An 18,331-nucleotide genomic window follows, 5' to 3' on the forward strand; every position below is an offset into this window, starting at 1 on the left:
AAACAATGCCAAACGTCTTAAAGGTGTGGTTATGTTTGAAACCTCGATTGTTATTTTTTTCGGAGCACTTATCTGTAGAAAATATGTGAAGATTTGTAATTTTTTTTATATTATTTTTGTTTTTATTAATACATTGAACTCCGTAAAGTAAACAGGCTGATTATACAAAATTAAATGTCTCTACAGTAACATCTCATTAGTAAAATTGAAATTAAACATTTTTTTACAAACAGACTTATCAATATAAATTACATTTTAATGAATATGTAACTTTTAAATACTAATGTTATGGTGTATTTTATAATCTTAACCAATAATACATGCACTTTTAATAACCTCTTGTTTTTTATAAATGATATTTGTTTAATATCAATAAAAATATAATTAAACCCTTAGTATGGTACTATCCTGCTTTTCAACAAAATATTGGTATGATATGTTCATATATCCGAATTATGTAGAGACTGTCCACAGTGACTCCCTGTCTATAATGACCTTTTTTCTTTTCTCCCATCGAAGGTCACTGTAAACAGTCTTTACTGTACCTATAAAAATATACATTTGTTTACCCGTTATAATGTATCTAAAACATTAAACAGTTTCAAAATATAAATTATGTCAAAAAGAGTCAATATACAAAAGTATTTGTGACAAAAAAATAGACAACTTTACAAATACAGAATATCATACAAACGAAAAATTGTATAGAAAAAAAACCTTGTGATGTTTTTATCAGCAAGTATATTAAACCATAATTGTCCTATACTATATACACCACTATATGTTTATTATGCGAATTTTTCATTCCATCACAGATACTGTTAAGTCAAGAGCTGTTGACTCACAGTTTTGGCCAGCCTTCCAGATTATTGTACACAGCCTTTCCATAACCTCCTCTGAAGATAAACATAAGTATATATATGTTAAATTAACACGTATTTTCTCTATAAAATCATTCAGTTTAAAGTGACAATAATGTACAATAAATAAACAAAAAACCTTATTTTCGTCAAAGGCATTTTGAAATGATTTATTTGATTGGAACCATAATTGAAATAAAGGAAAAAATAACAAATTGTGCAAGTTTTTAAGTCTGATTTTTAATTTTATCAGAAGTAACTTCAACATTGCAATTTTTCAAAAACCGAAGTCAGTTAAAAGCTATCTCTTTAACCAAGTGTTCATACAAATGTTTATTTATATTTCATTGTTGATTTGCAATCAACCTGTGTGGCCAACTTCTTGTGATTAACTGTTAAAAAAACAAAATATCCCTACACTACTAATGAGAACTATTACCAAAAATTCTTTTATAAATTTTTGCTAAATCTCAAATAAATAAATTATAACACTACTTGTTATTACCTCAAGTTACATGTATATAGAAGTCAATCCAAAATTTTATCCAAAGATATCCTTCAAATCATAGCCTTATATAAACACCTGAAACAGTTTATTAACCCTTTACCTCATTATAGGCTCATATATATGCGAAACATCACACTTTCGACCCCCCCCCCCCCTTTAAGAAAAAATGTCGTATTTGGGGCCCCTATTGTATGTTTTAGTTTGAGAAATGTTGCTAAAAAAGTGAGCACTTTTTAGGTGCCGCTCCCAATCCAAAAGATACATCAGGGGGTTGCCAGAAGGGAGATGTGCCCCCTTCTGTTTGGGGGGTCTGAAAGGGGGAAGTAGTCCCCCTCATCGCCAAGAAAACATTGGACTTGTGAGAGGCTAAAATTGACCCCAGATTGATCATAAGGTAATGTGTAACCAACGCTTAAAAGCCTTTGACTCTATCTCAATCCCTTGAGAAGTTGCAGCACTTTGAAATAAATTTTGATGGAAAAAATTGAGGCAAAATAGTGATTTTTGGCAAATTTGAGACGTCCCCTCGTTGCCATGGTAACAGGAAATTTAAGACTGAGCATGTCGTTACAAAGGCAATGGTCCAGTCAACATTTGTGCCAAGTTTGATTAGAATTGAAGCATTTTTCATAGTTTCATAGCAGTTTGAACTTGTAACAGGAAGCTTTTCAATGAAAACAGCCATTTTTCACGATAGGCTCATGAGGGAAAGGGTTAACTTACCAAAAAAAAAGAAGAAAGAAGGCATTTTGCAAGTTCGCTATTGTTAAATTCAAACCTTGATGATGGGAATTTTCTGTTTTGTCATTTTTTACTATTAAATAGTTAAAAATACCCATAGAAATAATGAAGTGAGAGTACCAATTATTGCTATCAATGAAAATCATTTTCCATTATTTAATTAGAGCATTCATGCATAGCATTGGATAAAAATTACCTCGGTTTATCTTCATGTGTATACCAGTCAACAAAGATACGTGTCAGTAGTGAAAACACTGTGAAGATTCCAATAAACAAACCAAGACATCCTGCTTTCAAAGTGTCTAAATTGAGACCAACTTTTCGTGGTTTTCCGTGTATAACCATGAGGTAATGATCAAACTGTTTCCTTGCTAAAGCGTCATGGTCAAACGGATATGAGGCTCCGATCCTGTAAGCTGCTGCTAGCCCGGACATAACCGCCACCTCATGTGTGTTTACCAGCGTGTAGGAACCACAGTAATATGTATTTCTTTTACCTTGGATGTAACTCATCAGCGGCACAGTGAAAGCAAAGTGTCGCCATGTGTGTGAAAACTGACGCCACCAATGGTGATACATGATCTTTTTCTTATCGACTTTCTTCAATGTCCAAATATCTGCACAAGTATCATCTAAATAGATAGTTTGATATACATGCTGTTGTTGATCACGAATCTCCTTCAGTTGGGGCTGGTAATTTGACAGATCAAATGACATTTCGATCTTAGATGGATCGCTGACATCAGTACGAACTAAATACTGGTCTTTGTCTTTATGAAGTTCATAGTGAGAGTTCATATAATGTTCATCTTCATGAGTGATGATCAAATCATTGAAATACTGGACATTTCCAAGCGTCTGTAACTCCATAAAACTAGGATCTGTTAAAGTTCCGAGAGCTGTTTCAGCATCACAAGCAAATATTATCTCATCGAAAATTTCAACAACCCCTTTCATATCTACAACATGTACTTTTCCATCAATTCTAGACACAGTCCTGACAGGTCTGTTTCGATGAAAACGTACCCCAGATTTCTTTATAATAGTTTCATACATCTGTTCAAGATTTGGAAAAGCAAACATTTCTGGGGTCTGGCTCAATAACCTGTCTGTATCGTAATCAAATAAGCGTAAATCATCGTCTAAAAATACTCTCGCCATTATTGCCGATGACACTTTTGGTGTCTGATTGCCGGTACCAAAAAACAGCGCTGTAAGGGGAAACACCATCTGATTCATAAACTCTTCGGAATATCCAAACCATTTCAAAACTTTGGAAATTGGCAAGAATATAAACAATGCTTCAAATCTATTTATAATTTTGAGAGTTTTCTCAAAACGAGCTATGTCCTCTTTGAGTCTTCTGGTTAGATTAGAATCAGCGTAGTTTGTCCACGCAGTGTCGTCCTTACCAAATGAAATCATCATGTGTACAGGATGAGTTTCAAAGCCGTGTTCATGTATAAGATTCATAGTGTTTCTGTACGTTGGAGTCCCTCCTTGTACACCATAGTTCACATAAGTTCCCCTCTGTTCTTGTAAGCTGGCTGTCCCGGCAACACCCCCTTGGAAGAAAAAGACAATATACAGAAATAAATGGCCAAAGAAATGTGATAGAAAGATAAGATTAGCAAGTATGTATGATTTCAAAATTAATGATTTGCATTTTATATGTTCTTCTCGAGTAGAACCACCGATGTTCCATAAGCTACCTGGATAGCTTCCTCACATGAAAGAATCAAAAGTGCTTATTAGGATCTGACCCCACAGCAGTGAGGGGCAAGTAGTTTGAGGTCAACGACTTAAACCACTCGGCCACCGTTGTTCAAAAATTCGAATTCTCCATTTTTTTCAAATTTAAATAAAAAAACTCTCAACAACAGTCAAACTGTTAAACTGTAAAGGAATGTTGAACTGCTGTGAATTGTTTCTTACAAAAAGTAAGATATTATGTGATAATACACTGTACACATTCGAATTTTTTTTCGAAAATGCTACATTATACATGACTTGATTTAAATTCAAGCCAGGGGTCATGTCCAAAATTAGCTGAAAAGAACCTGTTATGTCAGGAGATAAAAGTTATACCGATGACAAGCTAATGTATCTACTTTTTCGAGTTAAAAACACTTTAGTTACAAGCACTTGATTATTTTTCAAGAAAAAAAAACTAATGATAAATTCTAAATCAAGCAAGCTTAAAATATAATACCAGGCACTAGGTTTTTCTCCCAGAGTTCAACAGTAAACTTGGTCGGGTGTTTACTCAGACTATATGCTGCTGCTGTCCCAGCTGCTCCGGCTCCCACTATCAATACACGCTTCCTACTTGACATTTCCAGTCAAACTGAAAAAAAATCAACAATCATTTAATTGCCAACAGACTTCACTTGATGCATGAAAGAGTTATATAGACTGAACAGGACTTTTAACTGCTGACCATTGACCACTAAGCGTGACCTTGACCTTAGAGCTAGGCTTCTTGGTCTTGCACATGACACACTGTCTCATCATGCTAAAGATTATGCCAGATTTTGTTTCAAAATCCCTTGATGCATGACAAAGTTGTGGGCTGGACAAGATTTCTACCTAAGTGTGATCTTGACTTGGAAGGTAAGGGCTTTTTGATACAGTTGAGTTCACACTAAAGGTTACACAAAGTGCACTAGGAGTGCACTAGATGTGCACTACTAGTGCACTTCAAAGTGCACTAGTAGTGCACTACTAGTGCACTTCATAAGTGCACTTTGTAGTGCACCAGACCTATAATATGTATTAAGCAGTTACCTTTTATTTCAATGAATAGCAATTTGACTTTTACAAAAAGATAGATAAATATAGATATCTGTATAATAGTTTTTCATAATAAATTTGAAGTTGTGAATATTAGATTTTGTAAAATATGGCGTAAAATATTAGAACAATAATTTTTCAAATTCATTAATTTTACTGAATTTAAAACTTAATTGTTAGAATAAGTAAATATAAATAATTATAACTTTAATGTTGATAAGTGCATAAATAAACAAAATTAATTGATATTTAATATGATTCTATTTTATTATAATCTGGTAGTACTGAAATATGAAACATTGAATGCTAATTAAACAAAATTCAGTCAAGTTTTTTTTTTTTTTTTTTTTTTTTTCTTGGGGGGGGGGGGGGGGGGGGGGGGGAATTATAACAATTTGTTTTTTTATCTTAACTTATGATTGTTTTAGTTAAAGGTAATGAGTTTAAGCATTAATAGCCTTTAATACATTAAAGATTTAATATGTTTATAATTGGCCAAAATTTTGTCAATTTTATCTCATTTATAAACTCTCTTAACCTTCTGAAACTGAGATTTACCTAAGATTAATATAAATGATATATATTATTCTAAAAATAAATATTCATATATAATGGTGGTATATTAAGTATTGATATGTGTGGATTAAGTATTGATATGTACCTGTGGGACACTAGTATACTTTAACTGACATGGTTTGGGTACAGTTGAGTTCACACAACATATTAACAAAAAGATTAGAAAATCTTTCAATTCCATTTTTTGAGACAACACGAATCTTTTTTCTTTTTTTTTTCATGCACTGTAACATAATTATGCAATATGATTATTTTTATGAGTTTATTATAAAATGCAAAAATATTTCAGTTTTCTTTTTTCTTTTTTGTACTACAATGTACTTGTAATGAAATTTATTTGCACCAACATCCAGAGAATACAGAATTTACATTGCCTACTTATATTTATCATCTGCCTTTTGTTATTCACCCTAAGGGGCTCTCTTATCAGCAGGGTACTATATTAAAATACCAATACACAGCATGACTTATGACACATTAATCTTCTGTAACTGTTTTCTGCTCATGTACGAGTATGGTAAAAATTTAAAAAAAAAAAAAAAAAAAAAAAAAAAAAAAAGATCTGCATTTAAGTGAAAAGGAAGTTGCAAAAGTTTTATAATCACATGTATTTAAATATTTTCTTTAAGATATATTATCTTCTAAATGTGTTAAAACTGACAAGGTAAATTTGTCAAATCTATAATAAAAAATTAACATTTCCCACTTCAGAAACTAAAAGATGATTTTAATGCAGAATTGCAAGAAATGTGGATAAATATTGAAATGAGGTCTTTCCAGAATAGTAAACACTGATATTGATTTTAAACCAGTTTTTTTATGATAAGATTAGAAAATTCCACTTCAAAGACAATAATGACAATAATATCTAACATGCGTTTATGCCATTATTATTATTTTTTTTACATTTGATTATACAAAAATTATAGTCATTTATCTTAGATGTCTTACATGTTTTTGGAAACAAAAAACAGGAAATTTTAAATAAATATTGCATACATCTGCATTTTTGTTATTTACCCTGAGGCCCCTTATCAGCAGGAGATCAGTATAATGAAAACAGGCATTCTCAGTAAAATACCAATACACAGCATGACTTGAGACTGTCCTCTTGTATAAAAGCATTCCCTTTTTTCATTAAATTTTTGATAGAGAAATCTTAAATAAAGTTATCAATTTTATTTATTTCATGTATAGATATTTAGCTCCGTGATTCATCGAAAAAAATTATTTTATATCTTTAAAAAGTATGCAAGCATTTCATGGTTGAAAAACATAATATCACAGTGTATGGATTGTTTTAAAATAAATTAATTTATATTCTCTTTCAATTTTGAACATGAGGAATTGCCTCTTAAGTTATATATTATTATGCAGAGTGGCAAGAAATGTGGATAAATGGATAAATATACAAAATTCCGCTTTAGAGACAATAATATCTAATATGCATTTATGCCATTATGATTTTTTTTGTATATTTGATTATAAAAAAAAATTATGGTCATTAATCTATATGACTTATAGGATTCGGCTAACTAGCCTGAGTGCCAACGCCTGATGAATCCCAGGCTTATAATTATCTAACATGCATTTTGAGAAAACCAAGGTATTTCAATGCATACTTATAATTCGCAAAATTGACTGTTCTTTGTTATTTACCCTGAGGCCCTCTTATCAGCAGGATAATGGTATAATGAAAACAATCCATCTCAGTAAAACACCAATACACAGCATGACTTGAGATTTTCCTCTTCAATAAAAGTATTCCCTTTATTACATTAAATTTTAATATTGAAATCATGAATAAATTTAACAATTTTTTTTATTTTATGGATAATATTTTAATCATTTATATCTTTTAAAACATATGCAAGCATTACACAGTTGAATAATAAATTATCACATTTTTGATTGTTTAAAAATTAATGTATTAATATTCTCTTTCAATATTGAACATGAGGAATTGTCTCTAAGTTATATATTATAGAAATAATATTTTAGCTTAAATATAAACCTTTCCTTGATTTGTTTGAGCTTATGGAGAAAAAATGGTTATGTAAGTGTTACAAGCCAGAATTACCACATTAATTTTCCCATTTGTACACTTGAAAAATTGAAATAATAGCTTTAAAAACACTTTTACGCAATTATCCATTACGGAGCATATTAAAATTTAACCTTATTAATTCTTTAAAATTGATTTGAAGGGGTATTGTTTTACACTTACAGTTAAATACTGGTTAATTAAAATATGATTACAATAATTTTTTTTTTTAATTTTAAGCTTTAACATGATATCACCTAATATGTTAAAATTTACTTATTTATATTCATGAATAGGCCACATATTCCCAAAGTTGTTTTCCTATATAGAGCAGCTTAACAATAGATGCCCCCTGTCACTTGATATACAATTATCCAATAAACAATTTAGGTGTCACCTTCCCTGGCCAGTCTGGTCATATGGTCTAGTGCACTAGAAGTGCACACGGTGTGCACTTCTAGTTCAGCTCTAGTGCACTAGAAGTGCACAAGGGTGGGAAGTTTAGTGTGAACTCAACTGTAGGTCTTGCACATGACAATTGGTCTCATCATGCTTCATGTGTGTTCTGAAGTTTTTCAAAATCCTTTCATGCATGACTGATTTCTTGCACAAGATTTTCTAACTACTGACCTTTGACCCTTAGTATGACCTTGACCTTGGAACAATTGATCTAGGTCTTTGGCATGACACACTGTCATGTACTTTCAACACCCCCCCTTTTTTTTGTTGGGTTTTTGTCATAATTCTAAGTTAACTTTTCAACTTTACTTTCCAGGTGGAGAAAGACCTCAGGTGCCCTTCTGTGCATTATTTCAGGCACAAACAGGCACGGGACTAGAATCACCGGCCTTCTGTAAGCTAGCTTAACAGCTTTCTCACATGTAGAATTCCATGACGAATGCCAGGCTTAAACCTACAGCGGTGAGAGGCATGTGATTTTAAGTCAATAACCTTAACCATTCCGCTATGGGCGCCCCTCGAAATCACTTGATGCATGACAATTGTTATATCCCTTGATTATGGGCCAAACATGGTTTCCAAACAAATTCCTTACGTACACACCAGACGAACAGGTATTTAGGGGTTACACTATATGCCCACTTGACATAACAAACTGTCAAAGTTTCATTCTTTTTGGCTTTGTGAATGGAGCCCTATTTCAGTCTCAAAAATGTGAGAAAAACAGGGTTAGTCAAGTGCATGTGACACTGATAAAAAGATAAACAAGCTTTTTCTGAAGAATTCACACAATCAATAAATGAAAACGTTACCAGATTTTTTTTATTTATTATTTGACTGAATGATGAATGATGAATGACAGACTAGCTATTCTCTTCCTCCTATTCCCTTCCTCTCCTTGACGGTTCTCCCCCTAACCGTTTCCTACCGGTTCTCTCCCAAAGACAATTCTCCCCCATTTTTTTTTATAAGATATCATTTTAATTTTTGACTTAATCTACATGTAATATTATTTCTTAGTGAAGATTATTAAAAGGATGTGTATAGTGCATTTTATGTTTTATCTGAATATTTAACACCTTTTTTTGGGTATGTTAATCCTATCAACACATTCATTTTGCATGTTTTGTGAGATTAAGATGATTGGACAGTGATTGATATACACAGGTCTAACGAAATACTTATCCATCAACATCTTTTTACAGATATTTAAACGTAATCAACACCTTGATTCTTGAATAATGAATTAATAAACACATCAGTTATCTCTGACAGCATACATGTGTGTATTGAACTCCTTTCTTCCTTATACAAAAGTATGAAATTTAGCATTTAAATTCATTAATCATTTTTTCTTATAAATTTTATTATTTATCAAAAAAAAGAAAAAAAAATAACAAAAAAAAACCCATCAATAATTAATATATTATAATCAAGTAAATCATTCATTAATTATTTTCAATGACTAAAAACATTAAAATGTATACATAAGATCTAATAAAAAGATTTTTTTTTAATTTATATCAATTGATAATAAACTTACTCATTTATAAAACATCTAAATACTTCATTATATTTTTTTCTTCTTCTAATTTATTAATTGATAATAAACTTACCCATTTATTACATCTAAATACTTCAATAATAATGTATTAGTATAAAATAAAAATGGAGAGGAACTGTCTGCTCATTTGCAATTAAGCAGACGGTTCTCCCCAAAATAGGGAGGAAACGTCAGGGGAGGAACTGGTAAGGGAGAGAATAGTCTGACTACCCTGAATGACAATCATCTTTGGACTAGTAATGAATGATTGTGTGTCGTCAAGGTCTACACCATGAATATCTGTTAGTCCGACACATTTATGTCCCAGGGCTTTTTATTATAATCGTGACAGTCGTCCTTCGAGAATCATCCCTGTCGTGTGATTAATTATGCTGTCCGAATCCGATAACTACCGATTACCATTACACTTATGTTGCGTAATGGCGAATTATATGGTGAATTTTCAAACAAACAGAAGTAATTACCTGAACTGTCATAGATGCAAAGATAAGCCAAATTTTTTAAAGGCTTTTATGCACGTAATTATATGCACTGTCGTGTAGTTTTTAAAACAAAAATGAGAAATTGTTTCGTTTCGTTGCAAACCCTTGATAATGGCCGTGTTGACATTCCGGAATAATAAGCTAAACCCTGGCATATTCGGTACATCCCGGTACGGGATTTGGCAGGGTCTTTCATGAAAGATCTCGAGATGCCCGTAGAAGAAGTAATGTGCGTCATAAAGTATTTAAGCAAAGAAAATTTATTTATCATGTTCATATAGACGTCTTTTCACGCATTTTCACCCCCTTTTTAGGCCTCAAATAGTGAAATATGCACTATATCAGTAGACGTTTGAGAAATGGTGTTAAAAAAAGTGAAAACTATTTCGGTGCCATCCCCTATAAAAGAGATACATCAAGGGGTGCCGGGGGGGGGGGGGGTGAGACTTGTGACAGGCAATGACACTAGTTACCTGTTAGTTCATTTCATCACGGATTTACATTACAATAAGTAATATATAATCTATCTATCTATCTTCCATATAGTCAAACCCCTGCTGGGGACCTAGACTTGACGCGCGTCAACTGACAAGAATGTTAGTAAAAGAACTGAAATAAAAGAATATAAAAGTAATGGAAATGAGTATATTGTTAAAAACAGGTTAAAAATAGAGAAGGTATAAGTCTAAGCATTAGGCAGATTTAAATTTTATCCTAAGCATTTTCCAATATGAACTGTTGGTCAATCACCATTAAAACAGTCAATCTTTTGAAATATACAGTCAGTTCAGCTGAACTTGACTATGAAAATATGAGCATAATATCACTTTCAGGTTATACGTACACGCGTGTAACTAACGCTGAAAGGCCTTTAATTGACTCTATCTCAAATCATTGAGAAGTTGCAGCACTTCAAAATCAGTTTTCGATGGAAAAATCAACGCAAAATAGTGATATTTGACAATTTAGAGTTAATGAGTTAACCATTTTTTTCCAATAACCCTCGACTGTATATACTAAAATAGATAAATACAGAATCCCTTAAGAAAGCCCAACACGGCAAAATTGAAAATGTTGCAGGCTCGGTTTGATTGAGCCTGTTCATGGACGGTACTGGAATGTGCAAGTTACCGTCCACGCCCCCTAGCACCGGCTTAAGCAGAATTCAACATTTAAACATGAAATAGTAAAATTTTGAATTTAGAAACATCCGCAGATGTGTTCATACGGCGGTTATCATGGAACCTTCAATGTGACACAGTAGTGCCATTCCATGAAAAGCGGCGTATAAACATGATAGGAGTAACAATTGCAGATAAAACGCATTTCTTCTTTGTGTTTATATCACACCTGCAGTATCACAAAATGGATAACACACTCGATAGATTTGTAGAGCTGTAAAATTTATTTTAGTATAATTTTTAAATAATTCACTGTATCTGACTGCTATATGTCTCAAAGACAAAACAAGTCTATTCAATTCTGTCATTATGTCAAAATAATTGTATGCTTCTTTAAAGGACATCTTTTCTTTTGTGTGTTGACGGCGATAAATGCAAACAAATATACGCCATTCATCATTAATCTTTTATTATATGTCCTAGTTAACAAAGAATAAATAATTTTAAACACCTGTGTTGAGTTATGTTGGTTTTGCTCAGAGATCTGGTTTTGCTGTAACAGTTTCCGGCAGCATTTGTAGAGGGCATTACCAGTATAGCTTAAATTCTCTCATGCGCGAACTATTATACCCTGAAACATAGCAACCAGATATAGATAAACAGCAAATTATATAAGGTTAATAAAAAAATTGTCTGTTTCTTGACAAAAAAATCGAATTAATAAGTACAAAGTCTTAAGAAAAAGTCCCTTCTTTGAGTTCATTTAAAAGGGGGATAATTTGGTGGAATTTTAGACAGGGAAACATGAGTTATCATCCGTGGCTAGGGAACATGGCCGACTGAAATCATGCAATCGAGTTTGTAAGTGCCTTTTGCACATGTAACAAAAGTACATATTGAAAAAAAAGATGTTATCTATATTTTAAGGATGTAAAACTCAGTTACAACTCATTTAAAGAAAGAAATAAAACACAATATGCTTTCAATGACTGTTATTCATCAAGTAAACAATCTTCAATATTTCCAGCCACACAATTTGGGCTTCGTTAACTATACACACCTTTATGTGTACTTCTAATAAATTCGACAACGCTATCTTAATTTGAATATAAAAGCTTATGGACTAAGATCAATACTTTACACAGAAACAAAGTAGATCAATATAAGGAATGTTTTGCAACGTGGTGCCAATGACTCGATATATTTTGAAAACAACTAATTTTAAGCATTACTTTTTTGAGAACAAAAGTAAAATATTTGATCATGAATTGGAACAATTTTTTTCTTAACATAATTATACACTTCCATTTCCTTTTAGTGTATCAGTGCATATACACCTGGAAATAAGGGAAGCGCACCTGGCATTTTGCCTCAATTTTGACATGACCACAACTGAAATATTAAATTTTATTTGGGCAATGGTACGAACCAACTATAGCCAACCTGCAACAACTGAAACAAGCTCAGTACCAAGAATGGCAAAATTTCCTACAAAATCGCATTGGACGCCGTACTGAGGTTGTCATCCTGGCACGTTGCTGTTACACACGTTATTAAAAATTTTGCTACATAACGTCAACATTTACAAAATATATCCACCAGTATAAAATGTTTTGTAAACGCTCCAACACCATTGTTATATGCACTTACATTTTCGGTAAAAAACAACACATTTGCAACACTTAGTCCTTGCAGTTGAAACATTGAGTAAAATATAAAAAAACATGAACCCTGGGGCGGGACAATTTTGACCCCAGTGCCATAATTTAAAAAATTAATGAAGAGTTTCATTATATTATGCTACACACAAAATTTCAAAGCTCTTATTACTTTGCACTTTCAGAGAAGAAGTTTTTTTTAGATATTTCATTTTTTAATTTATTTTCATCAGTTTCAGTTATAATTCAAAGTGATATGATGAAGTAAAAGAATTAAGCAATAAATGCTCTCATAAGCAAAACTTAAATCGTCACTTTTATAGCAATCATCGTTTATTTCTAGGGAGCCCTCGCTTGTCTATAAAATACGGTTACAGCTGGTCTGTTATTAAAGCTTCTCTAATAATAAATATTTTCAAAAACATATTGCTTCTCTAACCCCCTGTTTACACATAGACGCCGCTTCTACTACGATCAAAGCGTGGCCGATCGTGGCAAATCGCAGGAGAAACGTAGTGGAGTCTACATAAGTGCAGTATGATCGCGGTAGCGTCTTCATGATCGGAAAGCTCTACGCTCTCGCCAAGTTTATCAACAGTTTGGAAAAAAAGCCCCGTAAACAGTGGTAAAGGCCGTGAAAAAACTGTGGTTGAAACTCTGAGACTCATGCAAGAACTTGAAAATCCTGCAGCAGAACATCCCGAAGCCGGAAAAGAACATGACGGTCCTTCGTCTGTGGAACATCCACGGAAATTCCTCAGCCTGATGATCCCGCTATTGAGCCTCAATCCGATGTAGTAGAAGTTCCAAATCTTCCCCACCAGAAACGCAGGAAAATGCTGACACACCCTACAAAGGACAAGGAACAGACTATGGTTGAATGGCTAAGCGCACATCCAATCCTTTACAACAAAAAGCTAAAGGGGTATAAAGAAACCCAGAAGTAGGAATATCTCTAGAGGAAACGGGTCAATCTGCTTGGTAAAGATGTTGACGTCATCAAAACCTGGTACAGTAGCATTCGGACAAGGTATGGGCGGCTCAAGTAAACGCGATCCGGTTCTCCGGATGAGGAACAGACAGATATGGACAGTTGGATCCTGCGTGAGTTTGGTTTCCTGCAGCCCAATATCATTGAAGTCAAAAAGCGCACCGCTGTTAGTGTAAGTAGATAACCATACATTCATTATAGAGTTGAAATTATGTCATATGTTTGAGTGTTGATGCCTTTGGAAAAAACTAATTTCCAAGCAAAAACTGGTTGGGGTCCGATCATCCGCCAATTGATTATGATTCAAGTTACATATTAAGATGGTGTAATGGTTTTTATGGTAGCAAGTACAATAGCACAATGTTATTTTCTATGTTAATATTCATTGCACATAAAAAATGTTGATAATGTATTAATTGACACTAATTTTCGTTACAGATAACGGCAAAGTTGGCCCCAACAACCCCTGAAGAGACTATGACATTAGACTCTGCTGATGCCCCAGCTTATACCGCATGTGCAGGCGCTCTCTCCTTTCACGACACCCTCGATGATTTCGCTACCAAGGTATCCACTTCGGCAAGTGTATCCTCAACATCCGCGTATTCAAGAGCCTCCTTAACTCAAAACCGGTCCTCCGATGATGCAATCTTGGCAGACCTAGCAAGTAGTAGGGAAAAGCTCATTAACTTGCAGCGAGAGTTGCTTGGTCGCATCAAGAATACACCAAAACCGAATGAGCGTGATGCCTTCCTGGACTGGGTTAAACAAGCCGTGGCAGGCCTTAATAAGACCTTTTGGTGCCGCTTCCAGACTGACGTACAACAATTGGTCAGCCGTTACACTGACATGCAGGAGCAGCAACACTTACAGGTACAGTCTAGACCTGGCCTTTCCTCAAACAAGGATAGTGATCCCTGTTCCATGCAATGGCAGCCCAATCCTCACAATGGCCATCCCAGGTCGTCAATACAACGTCTGTGTGGGGATCTCAGGCGCGTGCTTTGGTGCAACAGCAGCAGTCTCAGCAGTCAGACAAGCAAGCATGTACCTCTCCCACTAGTAGACAGTCACAAGAGGGATCATGTATGGTGTTTGCAGGCCTTAGCTCACTGTTAGATATATGGACTCCAGCAGCAGTAAACGCTAAATAATACGATACATAGACACATGCAGTCCTAGCAATATCGTTTTCTTTGCAGCAGTCAAAGTTCTTATTGTCATTTTGAAGTCTTGACAGACATGCACTTAATTAACAAATTTTGTTTCTAAAATCAGATGTTAGATTTTTGATGCATGCTGTTTGTATGTACAATTTTGCAAAACTTTAGTTCAAACTTTGCATTTATAAAGTTAATACTTGTATAAACTCGATTGTATTACTGTTTAGTTTTCAGTCAAAATTTAGTTGTTTTGTCTGTCTGTCTGTCTCCGTGCGTGTGTGCGTGCGTATGTATGTAAGTATGCATGTTTTAAGAATGAGTCTAAGTTCTTGTAATAAAAAAATCTTTATGTTTATAAAAAACGCCTTATGGTTTGCACCATCAGCTTTTGTTGTTAAAAAAGAAGTTATGATGCCTAATCGGTAAAAACCTATACTTGCAATGCGACTATGTCAAATGCAGGAGTCCGTACAACTGTGTCATATGTTAATATTTTATACAAGAAGTACGTGAATAAAACAAATATAACCAATTGCTTTCGTCATTATACTAGTATCATTTATTACTCCTTAAACTCAGGCACGTTGATTTGCCTATAATCTTTGTGCGGCTACATTTTTCGATGTTTTCCATACTTTACCAGAACTTACTTGGGTACAGATTTACTTAATGACTCACAAAATAAAAATAACATAATTCTAAAACATAGCTTTAATGCTCTATTGTTGAGACTCTGTCAATATACAACAGTATATACTTTTGTCAAAAGCTGTCAAGATTACTTTTTATGTAGATAACATTGCATAAAACACCTAAATTCCTTCGCAAAAAACATACATACTAGACCTGACTATAATTCAAAAATAACTGCAGAGACATTTGCACAATCTGAACTTAATCCAAAATCGCAGCAGGTAAAACATTCATATTCATTGTACATAATAACACAGACTAGTGGGGAATCATTCTTTCCTGCCACGGTACCGATCCTACCTGGCTGTTAAAATATAGTTTAAGTAGTTTCCTCTGTCTTTTCCCAGCGATGTTGTCCCTGTTTGGTCCTCTTGGCATCTGTACCTCGTGCGTGTTAGCTTCATGTCCCCAAGCACCAGGTTCCGGATAGTGATCATCATCCTCTTGGTCAAGTTGGGCATTTTGTAACGCCGGGTAGGGCAAACTCATGAGGTTATGAAGGCATACACAACTCCCTATGATGTCTTGTATCACTGCTGGGAATTGCTGCATAGTGGTGAGTAATACCTGCAATCTTTGTGCCAAAATACCAAAAACATTTTCAATCACTCGGCGACCCCTTAATATTCTGTAGTTTGTGATTAAGTGCTCTCTGGTTAGACCTCTTTGCGAATAAGGTTTCTCAACACAAATGCATCATCTCCCAGAATGAAGTAGAGTGTCGGCTCGATGTCATGCGGAAGTGGGTCTGGCGTTGGAAACCCAATCGATCTGTCTTCTAGGCACTGTTTCAGCTCAGATTCGTTAAAAATTTGAGCATCAGACATGGAACCATGGCAAGACCTCCGCAGTCGATCCAAAGAAATTTGTAATCCGCATCTGCCAGTGCTAGTAGCACTACGGAAATGAAGTGCTTGTAATTGTGGTAAAGCGAGCCACTGTTTGTGGGACATCTGATGGCCACGTGCTTGCCATCTAGTGCACCGCATGCATGTGGAACATTCCATCTGTTCTTGAACTGGTCTGCTATGAGGGACTATTCATCAGGAGTTGTTGGACACTTTATCACTTCATCTTTAAATTCCTCACAAATGACCTGGCAAACCTCAGGTATGAGACACGCTATCGTATTCATAGCAACAAAAGTTATACATGAGACTAGGGTACTTATCTCCTGAAGCAAGATGTCTGATAGTAATGGCGACCTTGATGCCTGGTTCTAGCGCTTTTCTCCAGCCTGTATCTTTCTTCTGAATCCCGGGGCCGACTCTCTCGAGCAGTTCATCGGACATCGCTGGTTCCATTCTCAAAAAGTTGAAGAAAAATTGGTGTCTTCCATTCGGAGTTATCTCATCAGTGTATCATATTGTCCAAACTGGAGCCTCCTATCTGCAGATAGCCATTGCCGTACCCAGTATCTTCTTGGCCTCCTTCTGCGCCTCCGCCTGTTAACTATATGTGCACTTTTAATTCAACCAATATTTGTTCTTGCTGAAGTTAAGCCAGATAAATCAGATCAGCATTAATACGTCCGTTCATGTTTGAAGTTTGGAAGTAAATGAAAATAATTTTTGAAACCCAAGATATATATATCATCGCCAAAATCGTACCAAAAGCGTACTACAAGCGTGATATGATCGGCACCGTCGTAGCGATATCGTCGTACAGTCTTCTAGGTCTCCGTAGCGTCGTAGTGCGAGCTTGAATGTCGTAGCGGCAGCGTAGTATAAACGCAGTAAACGCGGCCGCTGGTCGGCATCGGTCAGCGTAACATCGTAGTAGAAGCGTGTCAGCAGCGCGTTGAACGTGGGAACATCGTAGTACAGTCGTAATGAAGGCCAAAATTTGCCAAATTGCTCAATTTCGACGCCGATCGCCCCCGACCGTCCCGATCAACTACTTTTTCAGATCGTGGCTTGATCGGCATGATCGTCCTAAAGTCGCAGCTCTGTGTGAACGGGTTGTTATAGCTGGTCGTTATATTTTTCCTTTTTGGCTGGGGGGGGGGTATAATTGACATTACGCCGCCTGTCAATCAAACTGGCAGGGGTCACAGAGATAAACCAATCAGCGATCATTATCAAATCCACGCTAAGATGCCTGCGAAGTCCGCCGTTTTCCTTAGACAATGGGAGAAGTAATTTAGATTGAAATTATTTTAATCTTCTGTCAATTTAAACCTTTTTATGGATGTATTAATTAAGTTACCAAATATACTGACATATTGTTAGTTTTTTTATACAAAAAGTCAATAAATTTCTACATATGGAAATAATAAGTACGAAACATTTATCCTGGCTACAACACAATGCATTGAAAAAGGAAAAGGTTTAAACAAATCCACTTTTTTTGTTTCCACTCTATCTAATAATAATCTTATTACATATTACCAGGTCCTAAAATATCCAGAAGATATGACATTTTTTGTTTTATTACGTTTAGCGTCAATAAAAACGCAGTCGTAAAAATGCAAATGTAATGAGTGAATCGATAAAAAATTGGGTGAAATTATCTAACCTGAATATTTCTAAAAAGTTCAATAAATTAACATTAAATATTCAAATAGATCTCCTTAATACCAAACTAATACCAATAACATCATGTCTGGTGTATGTGAAGTTTATTTTAAAGAGAATATGTATAGTGTTTTGTCGTGAATCATATCAATGTATGTTAAC

At 34.5% G+C, this 18,331-nt stretch overlaps 1 protein-coding gene across 3 annotated transcripts; it reads right to left on the reverse strand.

Moving 5' to 3' along the window:
* Window positions 1-548: 548 nt before the first annotated feature.
* LOC132747580 (uncharacterized) lies at window positions 549-11,797 on the reverse strand. 3 transcript variants are annotated; one of them, XM_060736999.1, is made up of 4 exons: window positions 11,660-11,797; window positions 4,322-4,456; window positions 2,306-3,674; window positions 549-896 (listed from the first exon to the last, which is right to left on the reverse strand). In XM_060736999.1, exons 2-4 carry the CDS (start codon window positions 4,443-4,445, stop codon window positions 842-844), a joined length of 1,548 nt encoding a protein of 515 aa, XP_060592982.1. In that variant the 5' UTR covers window positions 4,446-4,456; window positions 11,660-11,797; the 3' UTR covers window positions 549-841. The 3 variants fall into 3 exon arrangements, with proteins under 3 accessions (XP_060592982.1, XP_060592981.1, XP_060592983.1); XM_060736998.1 differs by lacking the exon at window positions 11,660-11,797 and adding an exon at window positions 10,010-10,169; XM_060737000.1 differs by lacking the exon at window positions 11,660-11,797 and adding an exon at window positions 10,131-10,163.
* Window positions 11,798-18,331: the final 6,534 nt, after the last annotated feature.

Source organism: Ruditapes philippinarum, unplaced genomic scaffold (genome assembly GCF_026571515.1).
Source record: "Ruditapes philippinarum isolate M1 unplaced genomic scaffold, ASM2657151v2 ctg4346_1_1_1_1, whole genome shotgun sequence".
NCBI classification, from domain to species: Eukaryota; Metazoa; Mollusca; class Bivalvia; order Venerida; family Veneridae; genus Ruditapes; species Ruditapes philippinarum.

Excerpts from the sequence above, each read along its gene's own strand:
- LOC132747580 (XM_060736999.1), bottom strand. The coding sequence starts at position 4,445 with ATGTCAAGTAGGAAGCGTGTATTGATAGTGGGAGCCGGAGCAGCTGGG. Across the intron at positions 3,675-4,321 it reads GGAGAAAAACCTAGTGCCTG|GGGGTGTTGCCGGGACAGCC; the intron begins GTATTATATTTT and ends TTTTCTTCCAAG. Across the intron at positions 897-2,305 it reads ACACATGAAGATAAACCGAG|AGGAGGTTATGGAAAGGCTG; the intron begins GTAATTTTTATC and ends GTTTATCTTCAG.